Source organism: Poecilia reticulata, linkage group LG11 (genome assembly GCF_000633615.1).
Source record: "Poecilia reticulata strain Guanapo linkage group LG11, Guppy_female_1.0+MT, whole genome shotgun sequence".
Lineage (NCBI taxonomy): Eukaryota > Metazoa > Chordata > Actinopteri > Cyprinodontiformes > Poeciliidae > Poecilia > Poecilia reticulata.
In genome coordinates this window covers 21,493,227-21,519,283 of record NC_024341.1, presented here as the reverse complement: position 1 = coordinate 21,519,283, position 26,057 = coordinate 21,493,227, and the positions used below count along the sequence as shown (strand labels likewise).

General features: G+C 39.5%; 2 protein-coding genes across 8 annotated transcripts in view; both read right to left on the bottom strand.

Moving 5' to 3' along the window:
• Nucleotides 1-15,105, bottom strand: part of cgnb (cingulin b) — a 28,972-nt gene extending 13,867 nt beyond the window's left edge. Inside the window, exons 1-5 of one of the 4 annotated variants that reach the window (XM_008422516.2) lie at nt 14,917-15,105; nt 6,388-7,497; nt 5,818-5,912; nt 5,667-5,739; nt 1,931-2,028 (exon numbers count right to left, since the gene is read on the bottom strand). In XM_008422516.2, the coding sequence (XP_008420738.1) occupies nt 1,931-2,028; nt 5,667-5,739; nt 5,818-5,912; nt 6,388-7,482 (1,361 nt within the window). In that variant the 5' untranslated portion in view covers nt 7,483-7,497; nt 14,917-15,105. Of the gene's footprint in view, nt 1-1,930; nt 2,029-5,666; nt 5,740-5,817; nt 5,913-6,387; nt 7,498-14,467; nt 14,610-14,916 lie in introns of those variants that run through there. The other 3 variants (XM_008422514.2, XM_008422515.2, XM_017307653.1) reach the window with 3 other exon arrangements.
• Nucleotides 15,106-19,139: 4,034 nt separating this feature from the next.
• Nucleotides 19,140-25,220, bottom strand: pygo2 (pygopus homolog 2 (Drosophila)). Of its 4 annotated transcripts, none has more exons than XM_008422512.2 (4): nt 24,597-25,220; nt 23,172-23,232; nt 22,528-22,580; nt 19,140-21,570 (listed from the first exon to the last, which is right to left on the bottom strand). In XM_008422512.2, the coding sequence occupies exons 2-4, from the start codon at nt 23,218-23,220 to the stop codon at nt 19,906-19,908; spliced, it is 1,767 nt and encodes a 588-aa protein (XP_008420734.1). In that variant the 5' UTR covers nt 23,221-23,232; nt 24,597-25,220; the 3' UTR covers nt 19,140-19,905. The 4 variants fall into 4 exon arrangements, with proteins under 4 accessions (XP_008420734.1, XP_008420733.1, XP_017163091.1 ...); XM_008422511.2 differs by having other exon boundaries at nt 25,020-25,220; XM_017307602.1 differs by lacking the exon at nt 23,172-23,232.
• Between the last annotated feature and the right edge of the window lie 837 nt (nt 25,221-26,057).

Sequence of the window (26,057 nt, the reverse complement as noted above, 5' to 3'; positions counted from 1 at the left end):
AGTGGAAAGGCGGAGCTTAGGCGGGGGATTCTCAACATGCCGAAAGCCAGCCTATTTATAGGCGGACCAACAGCGCCACAAATTAACGGAATTAAATGACCAAAAAGAAATTATCCAAACTCCAAAATATATGAAGAAAAGGTCATTCAACTAAAGTCTATAAGAAAACAAAGAAAAGAAATAGACAAAAATCATAATGTGCCCGAAGCACATAACACAACCCCAAACTTCTAAAGTATTTTTTCTGAAGCGTTTATGCAACAAACCAAGACTAAATTTAAGAGCCCATAACTGTAAAGTGAACAGTACGATCCGTTTTTTACAGAGCCCCTTAGGGGACATGGGAACAAAATGATTTGCATTTCCTCACAATGACCAAATGCACCCTGGTCTATTTTGGACACAGTCACAAACGTATTTTAAATTTTAAATACATACACATTTAAAGAGCCTCTGTGAAAACGTGTTTATATATTTTTAACTCTTTGGTGCAAAAAAAACTGATTGAAAATCGATTTATTCAATGCATGTTTATGCCTGTTTGAGTAAGGCTGAGAAGGAAATGCACGTGAAAACGGCCCTTTAAAAAAACACAATAAAAACTGTCACATGACTTTATTACCCCGTGAAAATAACTCAGAAATCGTCAAAATACTTTGGTTGTATTTTTCCCCTCTTTCCTTCTTGCGGAAAGTTTCTGTTTATATCCTAGAAGAGATAAAAGAGATGGAAAGTCCACGTTTTATCTGTTTTGCTTTTGCTTTTTGCACATAGGTTTGTGGTGTATTTCTGCCCTAAAGAAAAAGATATTAAACTTCAGATATCTCACAAAATGAGATATTAACATACATGGATATAAGGTTTACAAAAACTTTATATTATAGCAGAAAGTACGGCGGCTACCGGAGGAAAGACTTCCAGTATCAAATTATGTCGCATGAACTGATCAGTACGTTATTGCAAGAGAACGCAAAAGAAAAAAAAAAGAAAATCCTACGTAGTGTTTACAGAAGTTTTTTGGGGGACACAGAAACGCACTCAGGTTGACTCTGTTTACCAATAACGTCACTTAGGGAAGGTTCTTGATTTTACTTAGGTCTAAAAGTGAAGCGGGCCAAATATATGTAAAAACAACAACAAACAAACCAACAGAAGACAGAAGTTCAGTCAGTAGAGAAGTTGACAACTTCATGAATGCAAGACGTTTTGTTGACAGTAATCTTCTGCCACATGTTAATGTGCAAGACACTTAACCCCAAATTAACAACTAATATGCATATCAAAGTATGATTATCTGAGCTTTTTTTGACTGTAGCTCCAATGTGAAACATTTTGAGTGGTTGGTGAGACGAGTTCTTATATTCTATCTTTGTTAACTCTGCTGCTGTTGCAAAGAAATGTCCCCGTTATGGGTCAATAAGGGATATTTCTATTCCATCCTCTACAATTTGCTGTATGAATTCAGTCCATTTACTACTTCACTTCTAACTTCATGAGGTAAAATGAAGTGGTAACTATGTACTGCTGTGTGTTGGTCCAATAGAGTAAATCCCAATAAAAGACATTAAAATTTAGAACCATAACATGAGATTTAACAAGTGTGGAAAATGTTTAAATGATAAAATTTTAAACTCTTCAAATTCTGCTGGAATTGATGATGCCGTGTTTTTACTGCTTGTGCAAACCATCAGCCACTGTTTATAACAGTCGTTTTTTTCTTATTTATTGTGATTACAATAACTAAGATTCGTCTTGTTAATCTGATATTACTGAAGGCCTTAAAATGAGACTTTCTGCAGCGTTTTGGTTTCTTCTTGATCGTTTGAAACCATTTCTCTCCTCCTTTCAGAGGACTTTCAACACAACTGTTTAAACTTAAAGAGTTTATTATGGACTACGGAGGAGGACTTTTTGAAAACGGTGGCCTTACTCATCCTGCGCCTGCTCCAGTTCCTTCTTGTAACGTTCGAGTTGCTTCTGAAGATCCTCGAATTTCTCCTTCCTGATGCTTCCGTCGGATCCTCCCTTCTGCACAACATATTCACAGAAAACCGGAGTGAGACAGAGGAGAAGGAGCTCAAGGACAGAGAGGCGGAGAGAACGTGTTCCAACACACGGCTACTGCTGACCTCGCAAAATATGCTATACATTCTGCATTATTTTGAACTTTTTAAAATGGTAATAATAAAAAAATGAAGCTTTGCTTGGATTCTTTGCCCTACTTTTTGACAGTCAAAAAAAAAAAAAAAGAGTCTTTGGGCGAGAAAGCCTTGCCAGCGTTCTGAGAACCTTAAATAAAAAAGAAAAATGTTCGACTGCGCTGACAGCAGAGCGAGAGAAGAAGCTTGTTCTCCGCCCACCTCACATGCTGCTCAGAGACGCAGCCATAAGCTCAGCCTGCCCGTAAAACCTCCGTCTTTATCCTCCTACACAGTCATTACAACGAAGCGCACACAGAGGAAGACAAGAAAAATGAAGCCGCAGATGTTTCCCTTCTTCTGATTATTTAGCTTTCTTTTGGGGGGGGTTATCAGTGGCGGATTACAAAGATTCACTTTCTTCTCATCGCCTAAAGGACAGTTTGGAGATCATCCCGCTCTGGGACGCTTCAGTTTCTCGCTGAGAAGAGAGATAATTAACAGAAGATAACATAAGAGGGACGCTCGTTTGTGTAGATTGCATCAGCTGGATTCTCATGTGAATCACACAAATAATAGAAATAAAGACTCCTGCTGGGCTAAACAGAGCCTTGTATTAAAGGATGATTCTACATCTCTTAAGCAGTTGTTAATTAAAAACTAAAAGCAGAAAACGTTTCCCTCACACTGAAAACATTTGGTTTGTTCTTCATAGTGCGAGCTTCATTTGAAATGCATTTAAAGTCATTTTTATTATGTTACAGATGGCAAAATTAGGCTTTCTTGGGAGGAAAAAATATATGGCTGGCATATTTCAATCCACCTTTTTACTGTATGTTAGCCAGCATTCTCCAAGCTGCTAGGACACGTTTCAAACTCGAGGCCCGTGGGCCAAATCTGGCCCGCCATAAAGTAAATGCAGCCTTGAAAATACCTCATGTATCCTTAGTGATATTTTATCAGTCAAGTGAAAGCAATTTTGAGCAGAGGAGGATTAGGACCACAAAAAAATAAAATAAATAAAATAATTCTTAGAATTTTGATTTTTGTCTTAAAATATTTTTTCCCTCTGAATTTATCAGAATTATTCTGACTTTAGTCTTCTAAGATTGAAAGTCTAAATTCTGAGAAAAAAGTCTAAATTCTGAGAAAAAAAGTCTAAACTCTTGCCCTTTCTTAAAATTGTAACTTTTATCACAGCAGATTAAAGCCAGAGTTCTTTTTTTTCAGTAATCTTCGGTAGTTTTCAGTATTTGTATCCTGCCAGATTAGATCAATATGAAAGGATGTTCATTATTATTTAAGGATTCACTGAATGCAGAGTAAATTTTAGTAAATGGCACAAGCCATTTACTAATATATANATATATAGCTACATTTATCAGCTACCACAAGGGGGAGCCTTCCTGCATTAATGCCACACTGAATTAATATATGAATTAATTTTAATTTCATTTTAATTTATTTCAAATGCACTGTAACACAGATTTCTACGGGAGGTCTTTCCTGCCATCACCATCAACAATAAATCTTTAAAAAATCTTGAATTAATCTGAGTTAGAGCAACATTTCGGTTTTTTTTGGGGGGATCAATAAAATATTTTTGAATTGAATTTGATCATTTCTTGCTAATGTTTTAATTCCTTAAACACAACTCAAATAAAGTGACTATGATTATTTAGTTTTGAAGTCTGTTTTTATTCTGGTGGATCAAACTCTACTTAGCTTTCAGAAGATGCCTAAAAATACTTTCCAAAATTTTGCAAGCTCATTTAAATAGCATTATTCGCTTGGCTTAACAGGCAGGTCCTTTGTTTGCGCTCTTTGCAAACAAACACTGATCAGCGAACGTAGCTGTGAATTACTCAACACACCAGTATCTGATTCAGGGTGAAACTGGGACACAAGCCGGGTGAGACAGCAGCCACTCTCAGTTTGACATGATTTAGCCTTTAAGGTCAATCAGGCGAAACATCAGAGCAGAGAAGTCGTATTAAAAGAACTAAAGCCTCATTTCACATTTTAAATCTACTGTTTAAAATGAGAGAAATAGCTCTTGTTGAGCGCTGATCTTAAAAACAAGAAAATCCACCTTGAAAAACATCAGGTGAGCTTTGCACCGGCTCTGGTTTCATGTTGTTTTAATACAAACAAAAGAACTGTTCATGTAAAGGGGCTGAGCAGCATATAAAAACAACCTCTGTCCTGTTTTTAATTTCACGTGATGCCGGGTTTGAAAACCCCGACTTGCTACTGTTGTCTTTAAAGTGGACAGTGTGGTTTATGTCACGATAAACAAGGAGGTTTTTGTACAACAGGATCCGTCCCATCTCGCCTGTCAACCCCCAGCTGGTGCCGGGTTCAACTCCAACTCAATTATTGATGGCCCTCGTTGCACTGAGCCGTCCTCTGCAGGTGCAACGTTGCCAAGAGACGAGACGGGCAAAATAATTCACCAGGTATCATGCATAATCAAGAGCATGCAATTTCGGCTGATAAGGACAGAAATGAGTCGTTTTTGCATGTAAATTTATGCAAGTATCTGTTAATTTAAAGGAGGAAGGGCAAGAGTTCTCATAGCTGTGGCACAATCGATCTCAAAGCAGCCCAGCAGAGGAGCAGTCAGCATGCGTCTTAAATTTCTCATTTTTTGGCCGGCTGAAGGAGAACCATTGGAGACAAAGTGAGTGAAACAGAAACGGTTTCATGTGCTGTAAACCAGGACCGGCTGCCAACCGTCTGCTGGCTTCACTGCTGCTCTAATGACAGTCATCCTCACACAACTGAGACCACCATCGTCCAGCAAAGACGCCAACAAAGTTAGTTTACATCAACGCCACTAACAGTTGTGCAATTTGATATCTTGAAGTTAAATCCGCTCAATGGAAACTCAGCAATTTCGAAGAAACTCGTTTTTCAATAAAAAGCTTTGGCACTCAGATTTTTGACCCAATCAAAATAGACAAATTTCCCAAAACTCCCAACGGAAACACTTAATTTTTTTTGCATTGCATGTGATCAGCAACCACCATTGAAGAAGAAGAAGAAGAAAACAACAGGAAGTAGTTGGAGGATCATCGCATGCCGTGTTTTTAAATGACTTATCACATGAATAAACTTGGGAAACACTTTAAATAAAGTGTGTATAAGACTGACATGACACTGTCACAAACATGACATAACACCTGCTGTGAACATGTGAACATTCGGTAAATAATGACACTTTTAATGCAAAGTTGCTTTAAAAGTTGCATTGAAAGCCCATTAAATCAATTAAACATAACCGAAACAAAAACAAGACTGAGATGTATAATATTCTAATCTTCTTTGCTCAAAAGAATATTGTGTTGCAATGGATTTCCAATAAGTCTCCTTCTATTTTTGGGTGGAAGAAGCTTATTTTGAATGTATTCCTCTTGACTTTCTAACATACCTCATCTGCTCCAAGACTGACATCATGCATGTCCTACATAAAAAGACATGTAACGTTTGCAGGATGTTTTCTGAAACAACAAACCTGGACTTTACCTGCAATCTGTCTGGAGTCTCGAAGACGAGGCTGGATTTTCTTTTAAACGGAGCTTCGGTCTCACTGGGGCTGCTGAGGAAACACAACGAGGATCGTCCTGAAAACTGAGGACCAGAAAGGATTTTGCTTTGTGTTTGTATTTTCACCAACCCGGCTTTGAAGACGTTGTAAACAGACTGTTTGATTTGGGCCTCCTCTCTTCTAGAAACCTCTGTGTTTTGACTCAGACTTCTTGAAAGCGTCTCCTTCAAAAACAGAGATAGAACAAAAAATATATATATGTATATATATAGTTATAACATGATTATTTATTTGTCTACAAAAGAGGATTAAGGCCACAGAAAAAAAGAGAACTGACTTTTTTTCTGAGTTACGAGTTTCAATCTCAGAAGATTAAAGTCAGAATTCTGAGAAAAATGTCAGAATTGTTACTTTAATCTGAGAATTTGGATTTTGTCCCCTTGGAATTATGACTTTAATCTCGGAATTATGACTTTAATCTCGGAATTATGACCTTAATCTCAGAATTATGACTTTCCCCCCTCAGAATTATGATTTTTTTTTTTCCTTTGGCAGAATTATGAGTTTTGATATCAGGAGACATGCCAAAAAATCTGAGATTAAAGCCATAATTCTGAGATTAAAGTCATAAATCCCTTTTTATTTTCTATTTTTAGTGACCGTAGTCCTCTCCTGTAGTTTCCTGTTCCTGGTACTCACAGGTTTTTTCGCAATAGTTGGAGGACTATCTTTAGCAGCAAACTTCTCTGGAGGCCTGAAGGTCGCCTTGGGGGCGTTGGGCGTCGTCGCCTTGACAGCGGTTGCTGGAGCGGATGACGTAACTGGACTGGAAGCGGCAGATATGGGCGCAGCGTAAGGGTTCAGAGCGGGAGATGAAGGAGAGGCAGGGATGGCCTGCGGCTCTGCATCTTTCCGGGCGTCGAGGCTTCTGGACCTCTTGCGCTCGTCGAACTGGAGCCGCTGCCTGGCTCCGGTGCGGCCCCTCGCCTGCAGGGTGCCGCCCGGCGTGCTGCTGTTGAACTTGTTGATGAGTTTGTTGATGGGCGCCAGGGAGTTGGTGTCGATGGCCTCGGCGGGCTCGCTCTCGGTCGCCAGTGGAGGCTCTGGGATTGACTTTGGGGCTGAATCCGAGCCGGGTTTTCTCCCCACAGAACCGGTAAATCCAGCAGCAGTTCGGTTGAACCCTTTGGGTCCCGCAGATTTTAGCTTAACAGGCTTCAGTCCTGCTTCGTTATACTCCTCGTTATCAGTCCCGTTAATTTTCTTCTCCGTTTCGCTGGGCGAAGCTTTGAGTTGGGGTTCAGACTTTGGCCTCTCCATGCGGCGCTCCCTGCCCGCTCTTCCCTCCTCCTCCCCCTGAGTCCCAGCCTGGCCGTCCCCTGGAGGTCTCCTCAGGGGACTCCCAAATATCTCCCCAACCTCATCCTCTGCCGGAGACACCGGGGAGCGGGAAGGGTTCACAACAGGGCTGAAGGAGTTGGGGAAATCTGCCGGTACTTTGCTACGTTTTGGGATGCTGTTGTATGGAGATGTTGGCCCGGAAGTGGGATTGGGATTAGACAGCTGGACTCCATAAGAGTCACCTTTCTCCCCATCTTTTAGAACGACATAAGGCTGCCCAGAGATCCCCTGGACCCTCACAGCCACTCCGTATTTGTTGGAAGGAGGCGTGGCGTTGCCGTTTGCTCTGGATTTTTCGGGCGGGACTCCGCCCGTGTCGTGGAGGTCTTTGATGAAGCGGATCTGAACGCCGTAATCCAGCTGCCCCTTCCGGTCAGTGGAAGGAGTTCCCATTGTCGCTTCCTATTTCTGAGCAACACATGGAGGAAGACAAACAAAATAAATGCAAATTAGGTTATCCAATGGGACAAACACGGAAGCTGCCATGCAACTGTTACATAAGACTCATTTCACAGGAAGTGCTCAAATATAACGACTTTAATAACATCTGACATGGAAACAGAGGCAAGTAGAGCAAACAAAGTACGAGCTAAAGTAGAACCAGTTGATAAAACTTATTTTCACTCAATTAAATGTAATATGTAGGCATTCAAGAAATAACTTGAGCAAAAAAAACAAACAAAAAAAAACACTGAGTGACTGATTAAAAGGTTCCCTCATCAGACAGACCAAAATATAAATTTACATGAAAAATTTTGTATTTTAAAGATCAAAATGAAAATAATTCATAACCTTATTACAAAATCAGACAAAAGGACAAATTATTTATTTTAATATAAAACTTCTGAAATGAAACTTTAACATAAGCTGTACAGTAGGCGTGCGTCTTTGGTGAATTTTTGGTTAAAACATCTTTGTCCTTCATTAATAAAGTTACTCACAGTGGGCAGAGAATACATTTTTCTAAAGTAAAATTATAAAGTGTAGGAAATATACTTGTTAAAGTACTTTTTTCCCCAAAAAGTTACTCGTAAATGTAACTGGTTATTAACCAATTCTGCATTTAAACATCACAAATCCAGTTTAATCTATGTATGCAACTTTAATATTTATTGGTCTTTAATGTTACCCATCATGGAATGTTACCCATCATGGAAGCAATAATTTAGTTTTTCCACAGTTGAACAAAAATATTCTGCTACTTGAACTGATTAAACACACTTACTCTAAAAATACTTATTCCTTTAAAAACATAAAAAGCTCACATTGTATGTAGCTTTCCTACATAAAATGTGAATAATGCAAAAAAAAAAAAAATATATATATATATATATATATATGTTTAAAGAAACAAAATACACTAAATAGATAGTAACATCAATGACAAACTAGAGAAAAATATGGAAATTTACATTATTTTAAAAAAAACACTTGATTAATGAATTATTTAATGCTAAACGTTTACAACTACTATAAATATAGTACCACTGACTAAAAACCTTTAAAAAACGTATTTGTTGAACAAAAATCACAGACTTTCCTCACTTCTTCCACTAGAAACGGGACTCAGTGCATTTTCTTTTTCAAAATAAAAACATTTTCTAAGAAAAGTTTTGCTTTATTTTATTATATTTTAATTTTTATCATTTAAAAACCTATTATTCCAGAAAATAATCAATAAATGAGTAATAAGACAAATGTTTCTTCCTAAACATTCAGAGAATATTTAGCCGTTTCCTCATATTTTCAGCTTCCTGTTTCTCGTTCCTTTGCAGAGTCATTTCGACTCGGCTAAAATATCCACCTAATGGTAAATCCTGATAAACTTGTCATCTTGTCTCGCTGCTCCTCAGGTTAAATTCCTCCTCAACTAGAATGTTTTCTATTCATAACATGCCAAGTATGCTGCTAAGAAGCTCTTTGTGCTGAAGGGTTCCTGTCTCTTTACCTGAAGGGTGTGGACAGACGTACGGAAAGCCAAGACGGGAAAAACTAAAAAGAAAAACTAAAATATGGCGTGTTTTATTTTAGTTCACAATAGCAAACTTTTTTTTGTTGTTTTTTCAAACAGCAGAAAATTAGGCAGCTTACAAAACAGCGAGTTGCATCAGCAATAATAAACCCTCAGCTCTAAATGTCGGCTGTTTTCCACGTAACTTATCAACTTTTAATACAGCGAGACAGGAATCTGCTCCCAGTCAGTTTATGAGGTCGTGAAGAGTGCTTCAGCTTGTGAGAGGAAATGTGTAACGTCTCAGGAGAGGCTTTTATGAAATCTGAGAGAAAAAAAAAAAAAAAAAACATCTAGTGTTAAATCAGTCTGGGATTGAATATTAAAAATTTATAGAAGACACTCTGGATTACAAAATGGGGACATGTGGTTTCAAAGGCAGAAAAAAAAGATTTTTGCTTTATGGGACATGCTTTACGGATGATTAAGTGGCAATTAAAAAGCAAAAAACTAGTAATTCATGAGGAGTTTCTCTTAGGTAAACAATTTTTCTATGTTTCTGTGGACATTAAAGATAGAGACAAACATACCCACCATCTCTATTTTCTAGGGAACCTGATATTTTTCCACTTGTAATTTCATAGTCAAAGGAAGAAAGGCGTTAGATGGTTTCATTTTTAAAAAAATAAAACCATTTTCTGTGAAAGATAATACCAGTTGAATATTTTTTGGAGTGAAATATTACAGCTTTGTTTTTTTTGTTTTTTTACTGCTTAAATGTTAAATATGTTTCTGGAGAGCAGGAATAAACTGGAGCCTCTGCAGAAAACAAATGAATGCCCCAAACTCCAGCATCTTGTTGTTGCTGTTTGTGAGCATCTCAAACCATTTTTTTTGTCTGTTTTGCATCAAACTTGCATCAGATTTTAAAATAGATACATCCAGTTTTTCTTTTTGTGCTGCACCAATCCTGATCAAACTACTCCCAGCCAAGCATCTGAAATGACCCAAAAACGCATCTCAAAACAAACAACTTTTCGCTCCGTCAGCGGTTATGTTTGCAGTGTACTCTGCACATGTCCACCTAATATTCTGAGAGATGAAAATGAGTCGACTAGTCCTCCAGTGATTGTTCTGGCTCTGTGGAGCATTAAACGCTACGGGGTTATGCCAGGAATGGGCCTCCCCTCCCCAAACTTCAGAGCGGAGCCAATCAGCCGTAGACTGTTTACTCTGAGCCGGACTCTCACTAGCACAGACACTGCATGGTTAGACATACAAGATGTTTTTATCGATATAGTTAAAGCTCGGAAGGGTATTCACACCTCTTCAACATTTTTTGCTGAAATTGAAACTGCAAACCTACAAAGAAACGGCCGTCCAGAGCATTAAACGTAGGAGCAGCTGAGAAAACGTTAACTCTGACTAAAATCTTTTCTTTTTTCTTTTTGCTCATATGCGACGTATACCCTGCTTTTTCTTTGCAGTCTGAACGGCCCACTTCCGATCATTTCACCCCCTAAAAATTATGACCTGCGCTACTTCCGTGTGTGGAACTTAATCTGATTCATATCGGATTGTTTTCAAAGAGTCTGGAGTCTGAACGGTCGTGTCGCATCTTATCCGGCTTTTATGTCACTGATGTGAGACGCGTCATAATTCTGCACCCGGAGAAGCCAGACACGGTAAAACTGGACGTAAACAACGACTTAATTATCAAACGCATCACATCATAATCCCACCACTTCTGGCTCTAACTACACATCCAAACAGACTTCTCCAAGCAGAAGCTACAGATCAATGCTCCACAAAAGGCTTTTGCTAATTATTTTCTCCTTGTTCTTTTGATTTTGTGACAACACAGTCAGCTCTAATGGCTAAATTAACTTTTAAATCAATCCATAAACAGCTCCACGCAAAGTGGCTGCAAACAGATCTGCAATTGTATAACTGTACATCTTTGAGAAGCAGAAGTGGAGCCTCCTGCACAAACAGCCAGAATGCTGCAAGTGATTTCCGAATGACAAGTTAACAAAATATTTGTCTTTTCCTGCAGCCATTGCACAGCGCATACAGCGGTAAAACCAGCTGAGCTTGTGTTGCTAGGTTTCACTGGGGTTGCTACGTAACGGTGCAGTGTGACTCAACAATCTGGAGGTTTTAGAAATGGGTCATTTTCCAGATACCAAAAACATTGACTTAATGCCAGAAGTCGACCGTGTGGTTTTTCTAACTGCTTGGACTGTTTTTAGAAACAGTAGAGATCAAATCGAAGTATAAATACCTGCAAAATATACATTTTGAATAATAGATCTTCTTTAACAAACAAACAAATCACTGCTAGTGAAGCCATATTTCCTCATAAAAGGGCGCGTTTCTCTGGCATGCATAGATCCACCGTTCTCTTAGTGTCCTTCATTTTCTACAAACTCTTTCAGGGATTAAACTGTAACTCTGGTTATAGAATAACACACAGAACCTCCCATTGGCAATCAGGTTAGGTCTAGCTGATCAAAGTCAGACTTTGTCTTTACCAAAAACATTCTTAGGATTCCAGACGTTCTCCCCTTCAGCACTGCGCGTGGTTTGCATTTGTATAATAGGGACAGATTAGGAGTGGAAGTGGAAAAGTGGGCCAGAAGCAGCAACTGTAAGGGGAACTGTGAACGACGAGAGAGAGAGAACCACAAACAAACAGAGGGGAAATCATTTAAATGTCTGCGACAGCTTCAGCGGCTGATCTCAGTGAAACTCCAGAGAAGTTAATATGTTCCCTAAGTAAATACACATTTCAACAAAGGCTCGGCTGTTGTTCAGCCACCGGAGGCCGTGCACCTCTGGGTGACAACGGCATAGCCTTTCACTGCGTTTCTCCGACTCGTCTCAAGGACGAGCCGAGTCAACAGGGACAGGAATGTCACCAAACTGGCCAATCGGCCGTCACTCGTCCTCACCGTCCAACCGGATCGTCTCATTTTAATGCTCAGTCCTCATTAGTCTTTACACTTTCACTATCAACCTTCAGCTCGGATGTGCAGTTAATTTATTTATTTACATTTTTAGTGACGCTGTCTTTTACTTTTGTGTGGCTTTACCTAAAGGAGAGTGCCTCAAATTTCATTGGACTGTGAATAAAAAACAAAAAAGCTATTTCTATTTTAAACAGAATTCTTGTTTCTATTTTAAACAAAGTTCTATACGACTTTATATGTTTAGTGACATCATATGGGAAGAAAATAATATTTTAACAAACACAAGAAGAAATTCAAACATTTTGATGTGTAGAAAAATAATCAGTTTTGTTTGTTTTTCTGTGAAACCTTTATGATTAATAGCAGAAAAAACAATATTTACAATTACAATATTGGTCTGTTTATATATAAAATGGCTAGTGTTTAGTTCAGCTTATAACTTTCATTAACTAAATTAAAAAAGTTAACAATTTGTGGCATTTCTGATGACCCCAGCTTGCAAGAAATTTTCATAAAATTAAAGTATTACATGAAAGCATTTAAAAAAATGATTTGTAATACAGACATGTTGCTTCAGAGCCATGTTGGCTCTGTAATACCACAGAAAAGATGTCGAATCAGCAGTCTGAGAAGGCTGGGGAAAGGCGGAGAAGGCTTAAAGCTAAGAAGCTCTCTGTTTACAGAGTTTGTTTTTTTAATCCAAGCATTTGAAGCAAGAACATAGTGGAAGGAAAAGGTCGAGTACAAACAACAGATAACTGAAGCTTTGAGAGGATTGTGAAGCGAAGCCTTTTCAACACGTTAAGGTACACGGGTGTGGATTTCAGCACTGAAAACATGAAGTTCTACTGTCATGTTCATTATGTTTAAAGTTTCAAAGTCAGTTTTATTTGACACGTTATTTGAGGAGTCTTGCCATCAACTAGTTTTGTAAAGTATAAATTCAGCAAAGCCATCTACAGTGACATTTTAGTGAATTTCAGGCTTCCTTTATGGAAATGCCGACTTCCTTTCCCAGCAGGAAATGACATCTGATCACGCTGCCAGAGGTAGTAAACTCACCTGATGCAGACACCTCAAAGAATTTATGAGGTATTGTCAAGAGGAAGATGATGCACCAGACTCAACAATGCAGCTCTAGGCCACCAATGTAGTTCAATGTAGCTTCACTGGCTGCTAATCGCCTCCATGCTACGCCGCATGGATCCAGTAATTCAGACAAAAGGAGCCATGACCGAGTATCAACTGCACAAACTGTACGCTACTGTTCTTAAAAATCCCTGTCCACTTTGTTATCACATCTTTTCCTTCCGCTCAACATTCCTGTATTATGCTTAGATACGTTACAGCTTCTTTAGCCGTAACCTGCAGCGGTTCACCATCTTTGTGGAAGGAACTATCGACTAGACTATGAAATAGGAAGCCTTTGTTATGCTTGTGTAGTTTATAACAAGCTCACAACATTTCTGTATTAAATAAACAGACAAACAGCATTTTAGAGCTTCATTATCTATAAGCTATAATAAATATAACGTTTGAAATATGTCTTTTTGTATGTAATCAATCTCTATAAAATGAGCTTAATTTATATAAATGAATTAGATAAATGTATCTTCTTATTTATTGCAAGTGTAAAACATGCCATTTAATCCTTGTTAAATGGCGTTTTAACTAAAACTCTGAAGTGTGAGACGTTTAACTGAAGCCCTACAAGCGGTGTGGGTTTTAATGTTTTTATCGTTTTTAACCTTTTTTTTCCTTTTTCTTAAAAAAAATTTCTCTTTGTCTTTGTAACTGTTTATTCACTGTCAGATGCTGTTTTTATTTTAATTATGTAAAGCACTTTGAAATGGCTTGCTGCTGAAATGTGCTATACAAATAAAATTTGATTGATTGATTGATTAACAAAAGAGACAAAAAGGTAATTTAATTAGAATATTACAGTGTGGCTACATTGATTTATACTTTTTAGTTTTAAAAACGAAGCCCTGACAGGGTGTACAGATTAGCTGGTTGCTGTCCTGTTCATTAGCATTTAAACTTGAATAAATCATTTACACTTATTACTAAAAATATCTCCGTTTTTGTACGATTAACGTTGATGTATCACTCATAAAAAGAAATAAACACTTGTAAATCTGACTCGTGAGAACCCCTGTTGGGTCTGTGCAGCCGCTTGTTTCGCTTGTGCTTCCGTCTGGCTTACAGGAAGATGACACTAAAAGTCCTGCATGTGTTTACCAAAGGAAAGAGCTTTAAGTGTAGCTTGAGGGACACACTTAAAAAGCTATTTCTGGAGCCAACTCTGACAACAACAACAAAAATATCACTTACTACAAAACAAAACCCTTACGCATCACTTATTACATAATAGTCTCTCTGTTATAATTCAAACACGGATGCTGCAGACTGTAACAGCACCTGTGTGCTTCTGCGTTAATTGCGTCACACCCACCCATCCGGTCAGTCAGTATCGGTGCGCGTCGAAACCTCCCGGCTGTTTACACCTGAGCAGCAACAACGGGAAGGGAACACGTATAATCAGGCGAAATAAACAGCAGCCTGACCAACGAGACGCCGCCGCATCCCGTTCGAGGCGTTCACCTGCTGTAACAGCGCCGCATATCCTCTTTACGCGGCGCAGACAGATCCGATTAAAACAAGAGTGGACCGAGAGCGCAACAAACCCAACAAACCCCCCCCCGTGAAGGCGGACAACAAAAGCTGGTTCCCCCCCTCCTTCTCCTCCTCCTCCGATCATTTCCATGAGAGGAAAAGCCACAGGTGGATCCCGCTTTTGATCCAAATGCTGGGAAATGCCCGCTCAGCTCAGCAGACCGCATTACTCACACTTTATTTCCAACTCAAAGTAAATAAGAAGCTGCTGAGTAAGTGCTACTGCACCTGCAGTGATGGTCCCGTTTCCGAGCTCTTCCTCTGCCAATTCCTCGGCATGTATAAATCAACAGCAAGTCCACGCAGCGCTGAGATGGGGAGATGTTATTCCACGGGCCGAGGACATTGGGGAAAATTACCCCCACTACCAGTGGAACCTGTTGCCAGCACGTCCGACGGACCGTCCTCCCGCCTCGGCGGCGATTTGATTGGTGGGGAGCTGTTGAAGGGGGCGGGGCTTCCCTGCGCACTGACTTTCATCTCTCCTGCTGCACTTTAAAACACAATGCAGCCACTGTGTGACCCACTTCAGCTGTGTAATCAATGAGGAACGCTTTGCATGGCGGTATTATCTATAACAGCAGAACCAATGGGGGGAAAGAACTATAATTTGCTGCTACTTAAGATTACACTGCACTCCTAACTTTAGTGATTAGGAAAATTATTCACTTCCCGTGAGCTGTTTCACGTTTAATCAGGTCACAACCACAAACTTTAAGACATTTTATTAGGATTTTATGAAGTAAACTAGTGGAAGTGATGCATGATGTTCAAACTGTTCTGAATAGTGTGGTGTGCTTTTGCTCTGAACTCCTAAATAAAATCCAACTGCCTTTGAGAAGTCACCTAACATTATGACAATGTTAGTGAACAAAAATTGTCATAAACCAAGAAATACAGAAGACAAGTCTGTAAGAAAGTTGTGGAAAAACTTAAGTCAACATTTCTCCAAATAAATTAGTGATATCTTGAACATTTTTAATCGATTTGGATTTTGTTTCAGATATTTTGAAATTTCAATGAAAAAAATGAAAACTGAAACTTATTTTTTTTTTTTCAAATATACCATTTTCAGTTTGGGTTGACATTTGACACTTTTAGCTCACCAAAGCACCTTTTAAGTGAAATTTGTGTGCTGGCAGAGAATAAAAAAGAAATTCTTTGCTGACTTCTGCTGTCTTCAATTTGACGAAGTTTCCGTTCCCTGCATATTCCACGCTGCTGAGCATTTTCTGACATTATGCAGGAAACCCAGATATCCAAAAATGTAATTTTGACCCGTCATAATTGAGATGTCATGAATTGTAATTACGCATTTGACACTTAAAATAACAAATCTGCTGATATTTGAGATATCTAGAAGAAATTTTGACTCGTCAAAATGTAAGAGATTTTGAATTTTTGTTCACAATGTATGTAGACATCTTAAGGGTAGTCAAATTGTAGTAATGTCTAATCCAAGAGCCAGTTTTAGATATCTGAAATGTAATTACAGATAGTCAAATGAAACCGATTTTATGCTAAAATGGCCTGCCATACTGCTTTTGAAGGAACATTTTGGTGAAAATGGTCGAACAGTTAAAACAAACTCAGTTCCAACTCAAAGGAAAAGGAATAGGATGAGCTAATCGATGCGCTCAGGCCAAGTAAAACAATGTTGGTTTTTTAATTCATGCTTTCATTTTCATATTTTCCAAAGGGTGTTGGTGTCTCACATGTGATCAAAACTTAAAATGAAGTCATGTTGCATTTTGACTTCCATGCACCTGTTAAGTTTTTTACTTTTCTGTTGTCACAAGGCATCTAATTTTACTGCAATTTCAAAATATCTCAATGTTTCTTTTCACAGAGGCAGGACTTGATATAAAAAAAAAACTGAGTTACTGCTCTTACTGTTCCGTATTGGTGCATTTACCATAAAAGCTGTCGCGTATATACAGGCATGAAAAATAAACAGAAATTTCAGCCAAATGTTATATTTGTTTTAGACTGCTCTTAAATTAAAGGATTAAAAATTCAATCTGATTAATCAATATAATCTAAAAGCAATTTGGCGACTGCTAAAACCAGAACACAAATTGGCCAACTTTAATTAGCTGATTGGAGGAAAGCGAGTCATTTCTTTTATTACTAAATCAACCAAAACTTAGGTTTCCACTGTTATATGCTTTGTCCCTTAAAGGAGAGTAATTTTGTATTTTCAGCTTTCTTCCACAAAACTACTGCAGATTTATTTCTGCTTTCATGTTTAATGTTTGTGACTAAACAAAAGCTTACAAAAAACAAATGTGTTATAAAGTTGAATCTTCTGCATAACCTTCAACATCAACGTCGAGGATAAAACAATATTTTATATGACTATGTATGTGGAAACCAGCCAAATAATTCAAATAAAAGTGATAAACCAGACTCGGACAACATAACAAAAAACTGTCTTTACTTCAGAGTTTAGTACCTCTCCTTTCCCCACCGCCTGTAGTACTCGCAGGTTCCACCAGGAGGCACCAGAGCAGAGCAAGAGCACAGCACAAATAGTACAAAACAAAAAGGGAACGACTGAGAGCATGAAAATAAAGGCAACTTGGACATGTAGTAAAGAAAAATGATAATTAGATAAAAACACCTTATACCGCAAGAAAAATGTAAAAATGGATATTTCTGTTTCCTTTTTTTTCTCTTTAGTTATTTGGTCTACTTCAAGGTTTCCTGCAGTGAAGAATCCTGAAAATAAACGACAAGTTACTGCATTGGATCGCATGCATCTCCCTCCAATAGTTTCTGTTAAGGACTATGCACATCGTGATATGAGACATGATGCCACTACTTGCTATGCCAACACCATCCAAAAGCACTGGATTCACAATGTCATGAGTACTGCAGAGAGAAAAAGAAAAACAAAAAAACGGCCGTATAAAAACCAAAACACCATGTACAACCAAGACACAAAAACTCATCTTTTTTTTTTTTGTTCACTGGTTTTGACTCTGTGACTTGTTCACAAGTGATGGGAACTCTAGACAAATATTTCTGTCAGCATATTTACAAGTTTGTATTTTTGTTTTTTTTGCGTTTATTTTTTGGTGGCGAAACGTGGATGAGATCCCGACCTCGTACTCCTTTGGATTAACCAGCACTGGGTACAGAACGATGCGGTAAGTAGGGTTAAAGCGTGTGAGATTCAGCTTCCACGATACACTTAATACTGACATGTTTATACTGCCATACACTGATACATCGTTTTTCAGTTTTCCCCCCCTTAATTGCAGTAAAAGGCCAACAATGTGAAAGGGCAGTGCTGAACTGAACGGTTCAGTAGAAAACTAAGCTGCGAATTCATGGGACCTTTTTACAGGGTTCCTACACATTTGTCTGGTAAAAAGTTTCCAAAGTTCCCAGTCCTTTAAGTTAATTTTCAGATATAAAAACACACAAAAAAAATCACATAATTTATGGCCGATTTTTTTTTTAAACCAGGTATCAGATAAGAAAGAAGGAAAGGAAGAATAAAAGGAAAGAAAGACAAGAATGAAAGAAAGTAGAGCTGGGCGAGCTTAGATTTTAAGAACAAAATCTCAGATTTTTATCATGCCAGACTCAATTTTTTTATTTTAATTCATCCCCTTCATTTTCTTTTCAGAAAAGAAATGACACAAAAAATATATTTTCACAAAGTGGCTTTTAGTTCATCGCTTCTGTAAGCTGAACAACAGAGTATTAGGGCCAGGCTATGGGAATTCTTGTTTAATTATGAGAATATAGACACAATATTAAGAGAAAAAAAGACTCAATTCTACCAGAAAAACATTTTAATATTACATGGAAAAAGATGTTTTAATGAGAAAACAGTTTAGTTATCAGGATCTGATGCAAGTTTACATGTTTCCTTCTTTAAATATACAGACGGTTTCAAAGTCCAGCTACTGATAATTTGATGCTGATGTGTTAAAATTTGAAGTTTTTCCATTAAGTATTATCTCTAAACCTTGAACCAAAGTACAACTTTACAAGATGCTCAACAGTCCTCATTTTAATTCAAATTTGTGTTGAAATTCTAAAGAAATAAAACTTTAATCGCTTAATATTACAGCTTTACTCTGGTGAATGTATTTATTTTTATCGTAAAAATAAGCAATCGTACAAAATAATCAAATTAAATAATTTTGATTTTTTTATTACAAAATAATAATCTTAGCCTTGCCCTAATATTTTGTTGTAATATTCTTTTGAAGAAAGTTTTTAAATAATTTTGTTTGAAATTCAAATTTTGTTTGAATTTGTCAAAGAAGCAACTTTGGGTTTGCTGACATCAAACTGAACTATGGAAATACAAGAGTGCAAAAAAAAAAAATCATGATTTCCCAAAAATGTAATCCTCAAAAATAAAAATGTGATTAATCAATAAAACCGATTTATCACCCAGTCCTACAAGAAAAGCATAAAGAAGCACAGAATGGTGGAAAAAATGAAGTTTATGTAGGAGTCAAGTCACACAGAAAAGGACATAATGAAAAAAAGAAGTAAAGAAGAAAGGGAATAAAGGAAGGACATTGAAGAAAAGTGGGGAGAAAAGAAAGAAGAGAAAAAAAAGGAAGGACAGATGGAAGATAGGAGAAGGTAGAAACAACAAAGTACTGGAAGGATAAAACGATGAATAGAAGGAAAAAAAAAAATTCCCTACTCATTTTCTTTTTTCCCACACTTAACCAAATAGTTGAACCGCATTCCAGACCGGAGGCTCCTTGATTGCTTCTGGTAGCCGTTCCAGGGCGTCTTCTAATTAAAATCAGTAATCTGCTGAACTCATACCAGTACAAAGCGAGTATTTAAACATCATGTCCCAGCGCCTGATTTAATTTTCTGAGTGCGTGAGCTGGAAATACCGCCATGCACGCACACGGTTCAGTCAGTCAGTGCGGGAGTTTCTGTGCCAGTCAGTCGCAAGCTGTTTGAGGTAGTGTGTTGGTGTCAGTGCTTTGCTGATTGGCAGCCGGATTTCTCAACGTGGGTAACATTCATCATCATTTCAGACTCTAATTGCCGGGGAGGGGAAGGAAAATTTATTTGCCTAGAGTCACTCAAAGTGCTACGTTTAAGCATCAGAGTCGATGAGTGTGTCGCTTTTGTGTAGTGAACGAGTAAAGGGCTGGCCGAGACGCAGCTGACATGGCACACGGGTCATTCAGTTAGATCGATGTCCGTTTGTCCGATCGATGCTGCTCAGCTCTCGTTAGCCGCCACCAGCTGGCCTAAACCCTGGCGAACGTACACGGCCTGAATGTCCTTGGTCTTGATGCAGAAGTCACAAGCCCAAACGGCGGCGCTTTCCGTGGTCAGCAGCCCGTACGCCGGTTCTGTAAGGCCCGTACAGTCACGGTGGAACCAGCGCTGGCACGTTGCCTCGCAAAGGATGGCGTCCTGGTCGTCGTGCACTTCCGCCAAACACATGCCGCAAGGGAAGACCATACCGGGTCCGCCGAGTTTTCCGGGACCTGAGCTGGGCCCGGTTGTCGGGGCTGTGGGTCCAGGAGGCAGGGGAGACTGGGTGTTGGGGGTCGAGGTGGAGTTTGAGGGGGGGTTGGGGTTGCTGCCAGGAGTGTTGCCTCCATTGTTGTTAGCTATGTTGTTCTGATTTGAGTTGGGGGCCGCGTTGGACAGTGGTCCGCCGGAACCGGGGGTGTTGTTCTGCTGGTTGTAAGAGGAAGACCCTGCTGAGTTTGGCGGAGTTGATTGTTGCTGCTGCTGATTGGAGTTGTTGGCGTTAGGGGTGTTGGTGTTGTTGGGGGGCTGCAGCTGACCGGACTGCGGGTGCTGGGGTTGACCCGATCCGTTCAGCGGACCGGTAGGAGAAGAGTTGGGGTTAGGTTGCGGTGGAGCTGACGGAGGTTGGCCAGGTGTGTTTGCACTTTGCGGTGGGACATCGGGGTGGCCGGGAAAGCCTCCACCTGGTTGTGAAGGCCCAGAGTTAGAAGGAGGGCCGGGTGTAGTGCTGTTATTCGGGGGGCCGTTGGGATTCATGTTAAGCTGCTGCTGCTGCTGCTGTTGCTGCTGTGGTGGAGGACCAGGCGGACCCCCTCCTCCACCGAAGTTCTTCCCATCCTCGCTGCCGGGCCCTGGCGGACTGGGGCCGGGGTAAGGCCCTTCCTGTGAGGGAGGAAACTGTCCTTGAGGGGGCATACCTGGCAACCCTCCGCCTACCATGTTGCCACCAGGGCCACCACCCATTCCACCCATCATGTTCATCCCAGGACCCATGCCTCCGCCCATGGGAGGCAAGGGCCCTCGTGGACCTCCACCTCCAGGCAACGGTGGGCTGTTGAACGGGTGTCCGCCCTGTCCGTGCTGCTGCTGGGGGGGGATGCCGAAACGAGGATGGGGCGGCCCACCTCCTCCAGGACCCCCCATTCCTCCTGGAGACAACATGGAGTTAAATCCTGGCCCCGGATGCATTGGGGGGCTGAAGTTTGGTTGCATATTGAACTGAGAGGGGCCACCAGGATGAAATCCACCTCCCCCACCTCCTCCACCACCGCCGCCTCCACCTCCTCCGCCTCCGAAGCCGGGCATTCCTCCAAAGCCTAACTGGTGGTGCGGTCCAGCGTTGCTCGGAGGGCCGAAGGGCGGTCTGCGTCCAGGCTGGGCACTTCCCGGTCCGCTCGGGCCTCCCATGAAGTTCATGCCTGGACCCATCCTGCCTCCACCTCCATACCCACCTCCTCCACCGGCACCTGGACTGGGGATAAACGGAGCCCCACCTGGTCCGCCTGCCCCACTAGGTCTGGACGGAGGTCCAAAGTCATCGTCAAATGGGTTGGAGGCAACCAGATGGTCCACCATGGGCGTAGGAGGCGGCGCAAACTCAGTGAGGTGGGAGAACCCCGCCGCCTGAAACAGAAGAAGTTTACTTTTTAAAATTTTAATGAAAATATCATCAGCATTCTGCAGATTTCAACACTCAAATTTAAGACTTTTTAAAAACATTATGGATGGAGTTTAAGACCTATATATCCACAGAAATGTATGAACCTTTTCCAGCAAACTGGTAATAAACTTGCACTTACCCATGATGGATGCGAAAAAGCTAGCTAGCTGGCAAGGGCATGTTAGCAGTGAGTTAGTGTTAGCCTCAACCGTCTCGAGTCACAGAACGCAATGAAGATGTCTGACGCAAACTTTTGCCTGACAGTAAAGTCTCGTGAGAAACCCCTACAAATCCCCCAAAAAACATAGAATATACAAGATTAAATAGTCCTGTCAAAGCAACATTTAAGAATTAAAGGCCAACTTACTTCTGAAAAATTAATTGAAGGCTTTTTACAAATTTACTACTTTTACTACTTTATTCTCCTAATATTCTCACTATGTTCTCGTAATTAATAAAGAAAAAAGTCTTATCATAGAGTTAACCTGAATTCAAAGTCCAAATAAACAGAAGCCGCAAAATACGCTTGTATTGGCCGGCCTCTGGCAGTGATGACATCACTTTGAACTATGAGTGCACTGGAGAGAAAAAAAAAAAATCCAGATTTTCTAAAAATGTAACCTTCAAAAACCAAAAATTTTATTAACCAATAAACAGATTATTGTTTAAAGACAACTCTGTCTGGAATCAGATTTGCTTTTGCAGGCAAAGACGCATCTACTAAACACCGACTCAAAAATATGTGCAATAGCTACGCACATATTTGTACTTGTCATTTTGTATAAATCCAAGTTTTCGTATTTTCTTTTAAATTAAAAAAGCCAATTTTGTGCATCCTGACTGAGTTGATACACAGCCGGCGGATACGTTTTAAGAGCTACCATACATTGTCGAGGAAAACCTCGATGCATCCTCCTCACCTGAGTGGAAGATTTCCTGGCCTTCTTCTTCTCCGGGCTCTTCATCTGTGAAGCTGAAGTAGGAAGAAACAGAAGGAGGAGAAACTTGAGCAACTTAAAATTTAAAAAAAATTCTCTTCATGCCTCACATTATTGATCCACCACCAATCAGGTGCAGCATCACATTTGGATTGGCCAATACCCCTTAGTGACAGAGTGGAGCAGCTTTAGACCTAGGGCCTCTTTTTCATGTCCAACAGTTGAGATGGATTCAATGATGGGACATAGACTGGCATGAGGACAAGATGCTGAACATCCAGGCGTTATCATCACCAACGTTATGAAGCCTTGAATCGCAAATGACCCAGGCAAGAGGGAGAGAGGCCGCAAACAGAGGCAGAAGAGGTAAGGTCAATGAGGGAGACAGGAAAAGACTTCAGACATGAGAACGAGGAAACAGTACTGAAGATACATTTATAGCAAGATAGACGTAATAACCTGTTCACAGACTCACTCTGTGAGAAACAGCCACCACCGAAGACAGTCGTGAAGTTTACATATGGGGGAGGCGAAAAGTGATTTGCTAACAGCACCAGTGCAGCCCATTGCAGCGCAGTAATGGATGATTCCGATCTGATCGGGAGATGGGTGAAGGTAATTCCTACCTTTTCGTTTTCCTTGTCCCGCCAGTAGTCTCCCCGATTCGGAAGCCATTAGCTAATATGACTGTCGGTGAAGTGGCAAATCACCGTTCATATGCAAGGGAAAAAAAAAGTTACAAAAATGACGACGTCTTGAAGGCTACATGCCAACAGGTTGAGTCTGCCACAGAGGCCCGGAGGTCCGAAACACGACAATACGTTTTGATTTTTCTTCTTCATCATCAATGGTGCAACATATTCTTTAACTGAAGAGTTTTGTCCGGTGTTGTTGTGTTTTGGACCTCAGGTTCAACCTCCCTGTCAGTACTGTAACTACAGCATTGGCTAACACTTAAAAGTGAACTGGATTAGCTGGTACAATAACGCCGGCCCAGGTCTGCAAATATTTTAGCCACGGTGTCTGTCACGCCAGGATTTGGTCACCAAATCAACGTCAGACAAAAGTGACAACACTAGTGTTATGCAGCGGAAATTTACGGAGCTCATAAAGTGCCACAAGTTGAAATGAAATGGAAAATTAACCGATTCGGGTTAGTCAACAGTATGCACAGATTTGCTGTCATATTTGTGTCAGAAATTGTACTGAGCTGTGTTTCCAGTAAAGAGGTAGTTCAACACCGTGATAATAACACAGAACTGGATCTCAAACGAGGGCTTAACAATTTCAAATTGTTTTTAATGCAGAAGGAAACTATGCTCTGTGATAATTTCCTGTCCTGCTCTAATAACCATAAACTCCAATTTAGGTTGTTTATAATCCTCAAAAACATGGCAGATTTTGGGATTAATTTATGGTTAAAAAAAATCTTCTTGGTCATGTTACACTTTTTTGTTTAAATATTTGGGTTACTACCATGAAACCTTACTAATTCTAGCCAAATTTAGCATCACAACAATTAATAAATCTCACTAGTTGTTACTAAAGGCAAAACGTCACAGAGAAGGTTAGAATCAGAGCGAGGAAAACTTCCATCGATGATGACTAACATACAATTTAGCGACAGAACTGCAGGATTTTTTCATGTTATGCTTCCCTAGTTTTCAGATTTGGGTCTGATGTCATTCCCAGACCCAAGCTCTGGAATCTTAGTTCAAATATTTTGAGGTGTTTATGTATTGATAAACATAAACACCTCAGAAGCATTTGCTTTATAAAATAAAATGAAAACATGGAACATATATCATAAAATAATTCCTAAAGCTGGTCGATGAGCAACGGGTTTTCCATTTAAAGTGTCCAAATTGGTGCATTATATGCTTACCACATTTTTGTGTGATCTAAATCAGACAAGTATCATTAGAAAGTTTGAATTCTAGATGTTGATTATGCCGTTTTACATATCTGTGCATACGTTTCCTAAACTTAGCAAACGGGTGTTCCCAACTTCTATATTTATTACTACATCTGGCACTTGCAGGGCTCCGTACCAATTTCGTGTAGATGCAACTCAGCTTCTTTCTGTTGGTTGATGCTGGTTTTCGTACTACCAGCTGTTAGTCAGTAGATGTATGGTACAGAGCTCCCCGTCCTCTTCTAATCACTTGCAGATGTTTGGTTAGCAACTTGCAGGACGCTACGTTTGCTAACCAGTTAGCCACGTTACCCAATGTGGCTAACCAGCAGCGTTGAGATTTTCACTCAAAACTCGTAAAAATCATGAACCAAACTCTACCATACGTGTCTCTACAGTCACGTATGAGCAGGTGCAAATAATTTTAACACATATCACATAATGTATAGCACAAAGAAATCGATTAGGTTGTGTGAACTTGCTGTTTGCTATGCTAACATTAGCGAGTTAGCTGCAGATTGCTAGCCATCTGGCAGACTATCGTGGAAGCAAACTGTACCCTTTCTCCGATGCTTGCTCTGCTCTGCTGTCCTTTAAAATGAAACTCGCTGGTGTGTCATTGCCAGCAAACCAGTCCTCACACGGTGTGTGCTTGTTGATCCACCATTCAACTGTAATTCATTCAAAAACGCAAATTTCTGTCATAATTATCACGGCCTTTCTGCCGCTACCGGACAAAGAGGGAGAAGCAGGGGCAGCAAGCAGCACGGACGGTTACATTTCATCACACAAATAGGGGTGTTGGTGGGTGTTTACTACTTATTTTACCGACACCTTTGGTAAATAAAATGCGCAGTTAGCTTGAATTCGATAGTACAAGTCCAAATAGAAAGGAATATCTATATCGACTTGCAGAAAAAAGCAACATGTTTTTATTTTAACTTATAAAAAACAAAATCACACCCACACTTTTGGCTAGTCTAAAATATGCAGAGCTGGTCTAAACAGCCTATTTCCCAACCTGCATTTAAATAAAAAGCAGTCAATTATTTGAGTGAAATGGGATTAAAACTAATATGCCACACATAAGTTAATTTATTTTAAGTCATTTCTGTCTTGAACAGTAGTTGCATGAATTGTGGTGAAACAACATTATTGTAAGTGCATGCTGCTAAATTTTAAACCTTGAGATATATTATATTATATTATATTATATTATATTATATTATATTATATTATATTATATTATATTATATTATATTATATTATATTATATTATATTATAGAGAGAATCTTGTTTTCCTGAAAGTTTCCATACAGAATCAAAAAATCCTATTAAGTCATTATATTTCATCTGCTTTTATTGAATTTGTTTGAGATATTTGCTATTGTATTTGTGAATTTATAATTATTTTCTCATTGATTTTTGGTCACTGGTAATATATTTGCGTGTTCTAATTTTGTATATATTTTTCTTTTATTTTGTTTGCTTTACATTTTATTCCGTGCATTCGTTACCCCATAATAAATTATCAGGATTTTACATTGTAGTACAAAACAAAAGCCAAACAAAACAAAAAAAGCAAGCAACATATAT

Bases quoted from the DNA above. Each gene is read 5' to 3' on its own strand.
- pygo2 (XM_008422512.2), bottom strand. From the start codon at position 23,220: ATGGCTTCCGAATCGGGGAGACTACTGGCGGGACAAGGAAAACGAAAA. The intron at 22,581-23,171 runs GTAGGAATTACC...TTCCTACTTCAG, and splicing joins GGGACAAGGAAAACGAAAAG to CTTCACAGATGAAGAGCCCG. The intron at 21,571-22,527 runs GTGAGGAGGATG...CTTCTGTTTCAG, and splicing joins CCAGGAAATCTTCCACTCAG to GCGGCGGGGTTCTCCCACCT.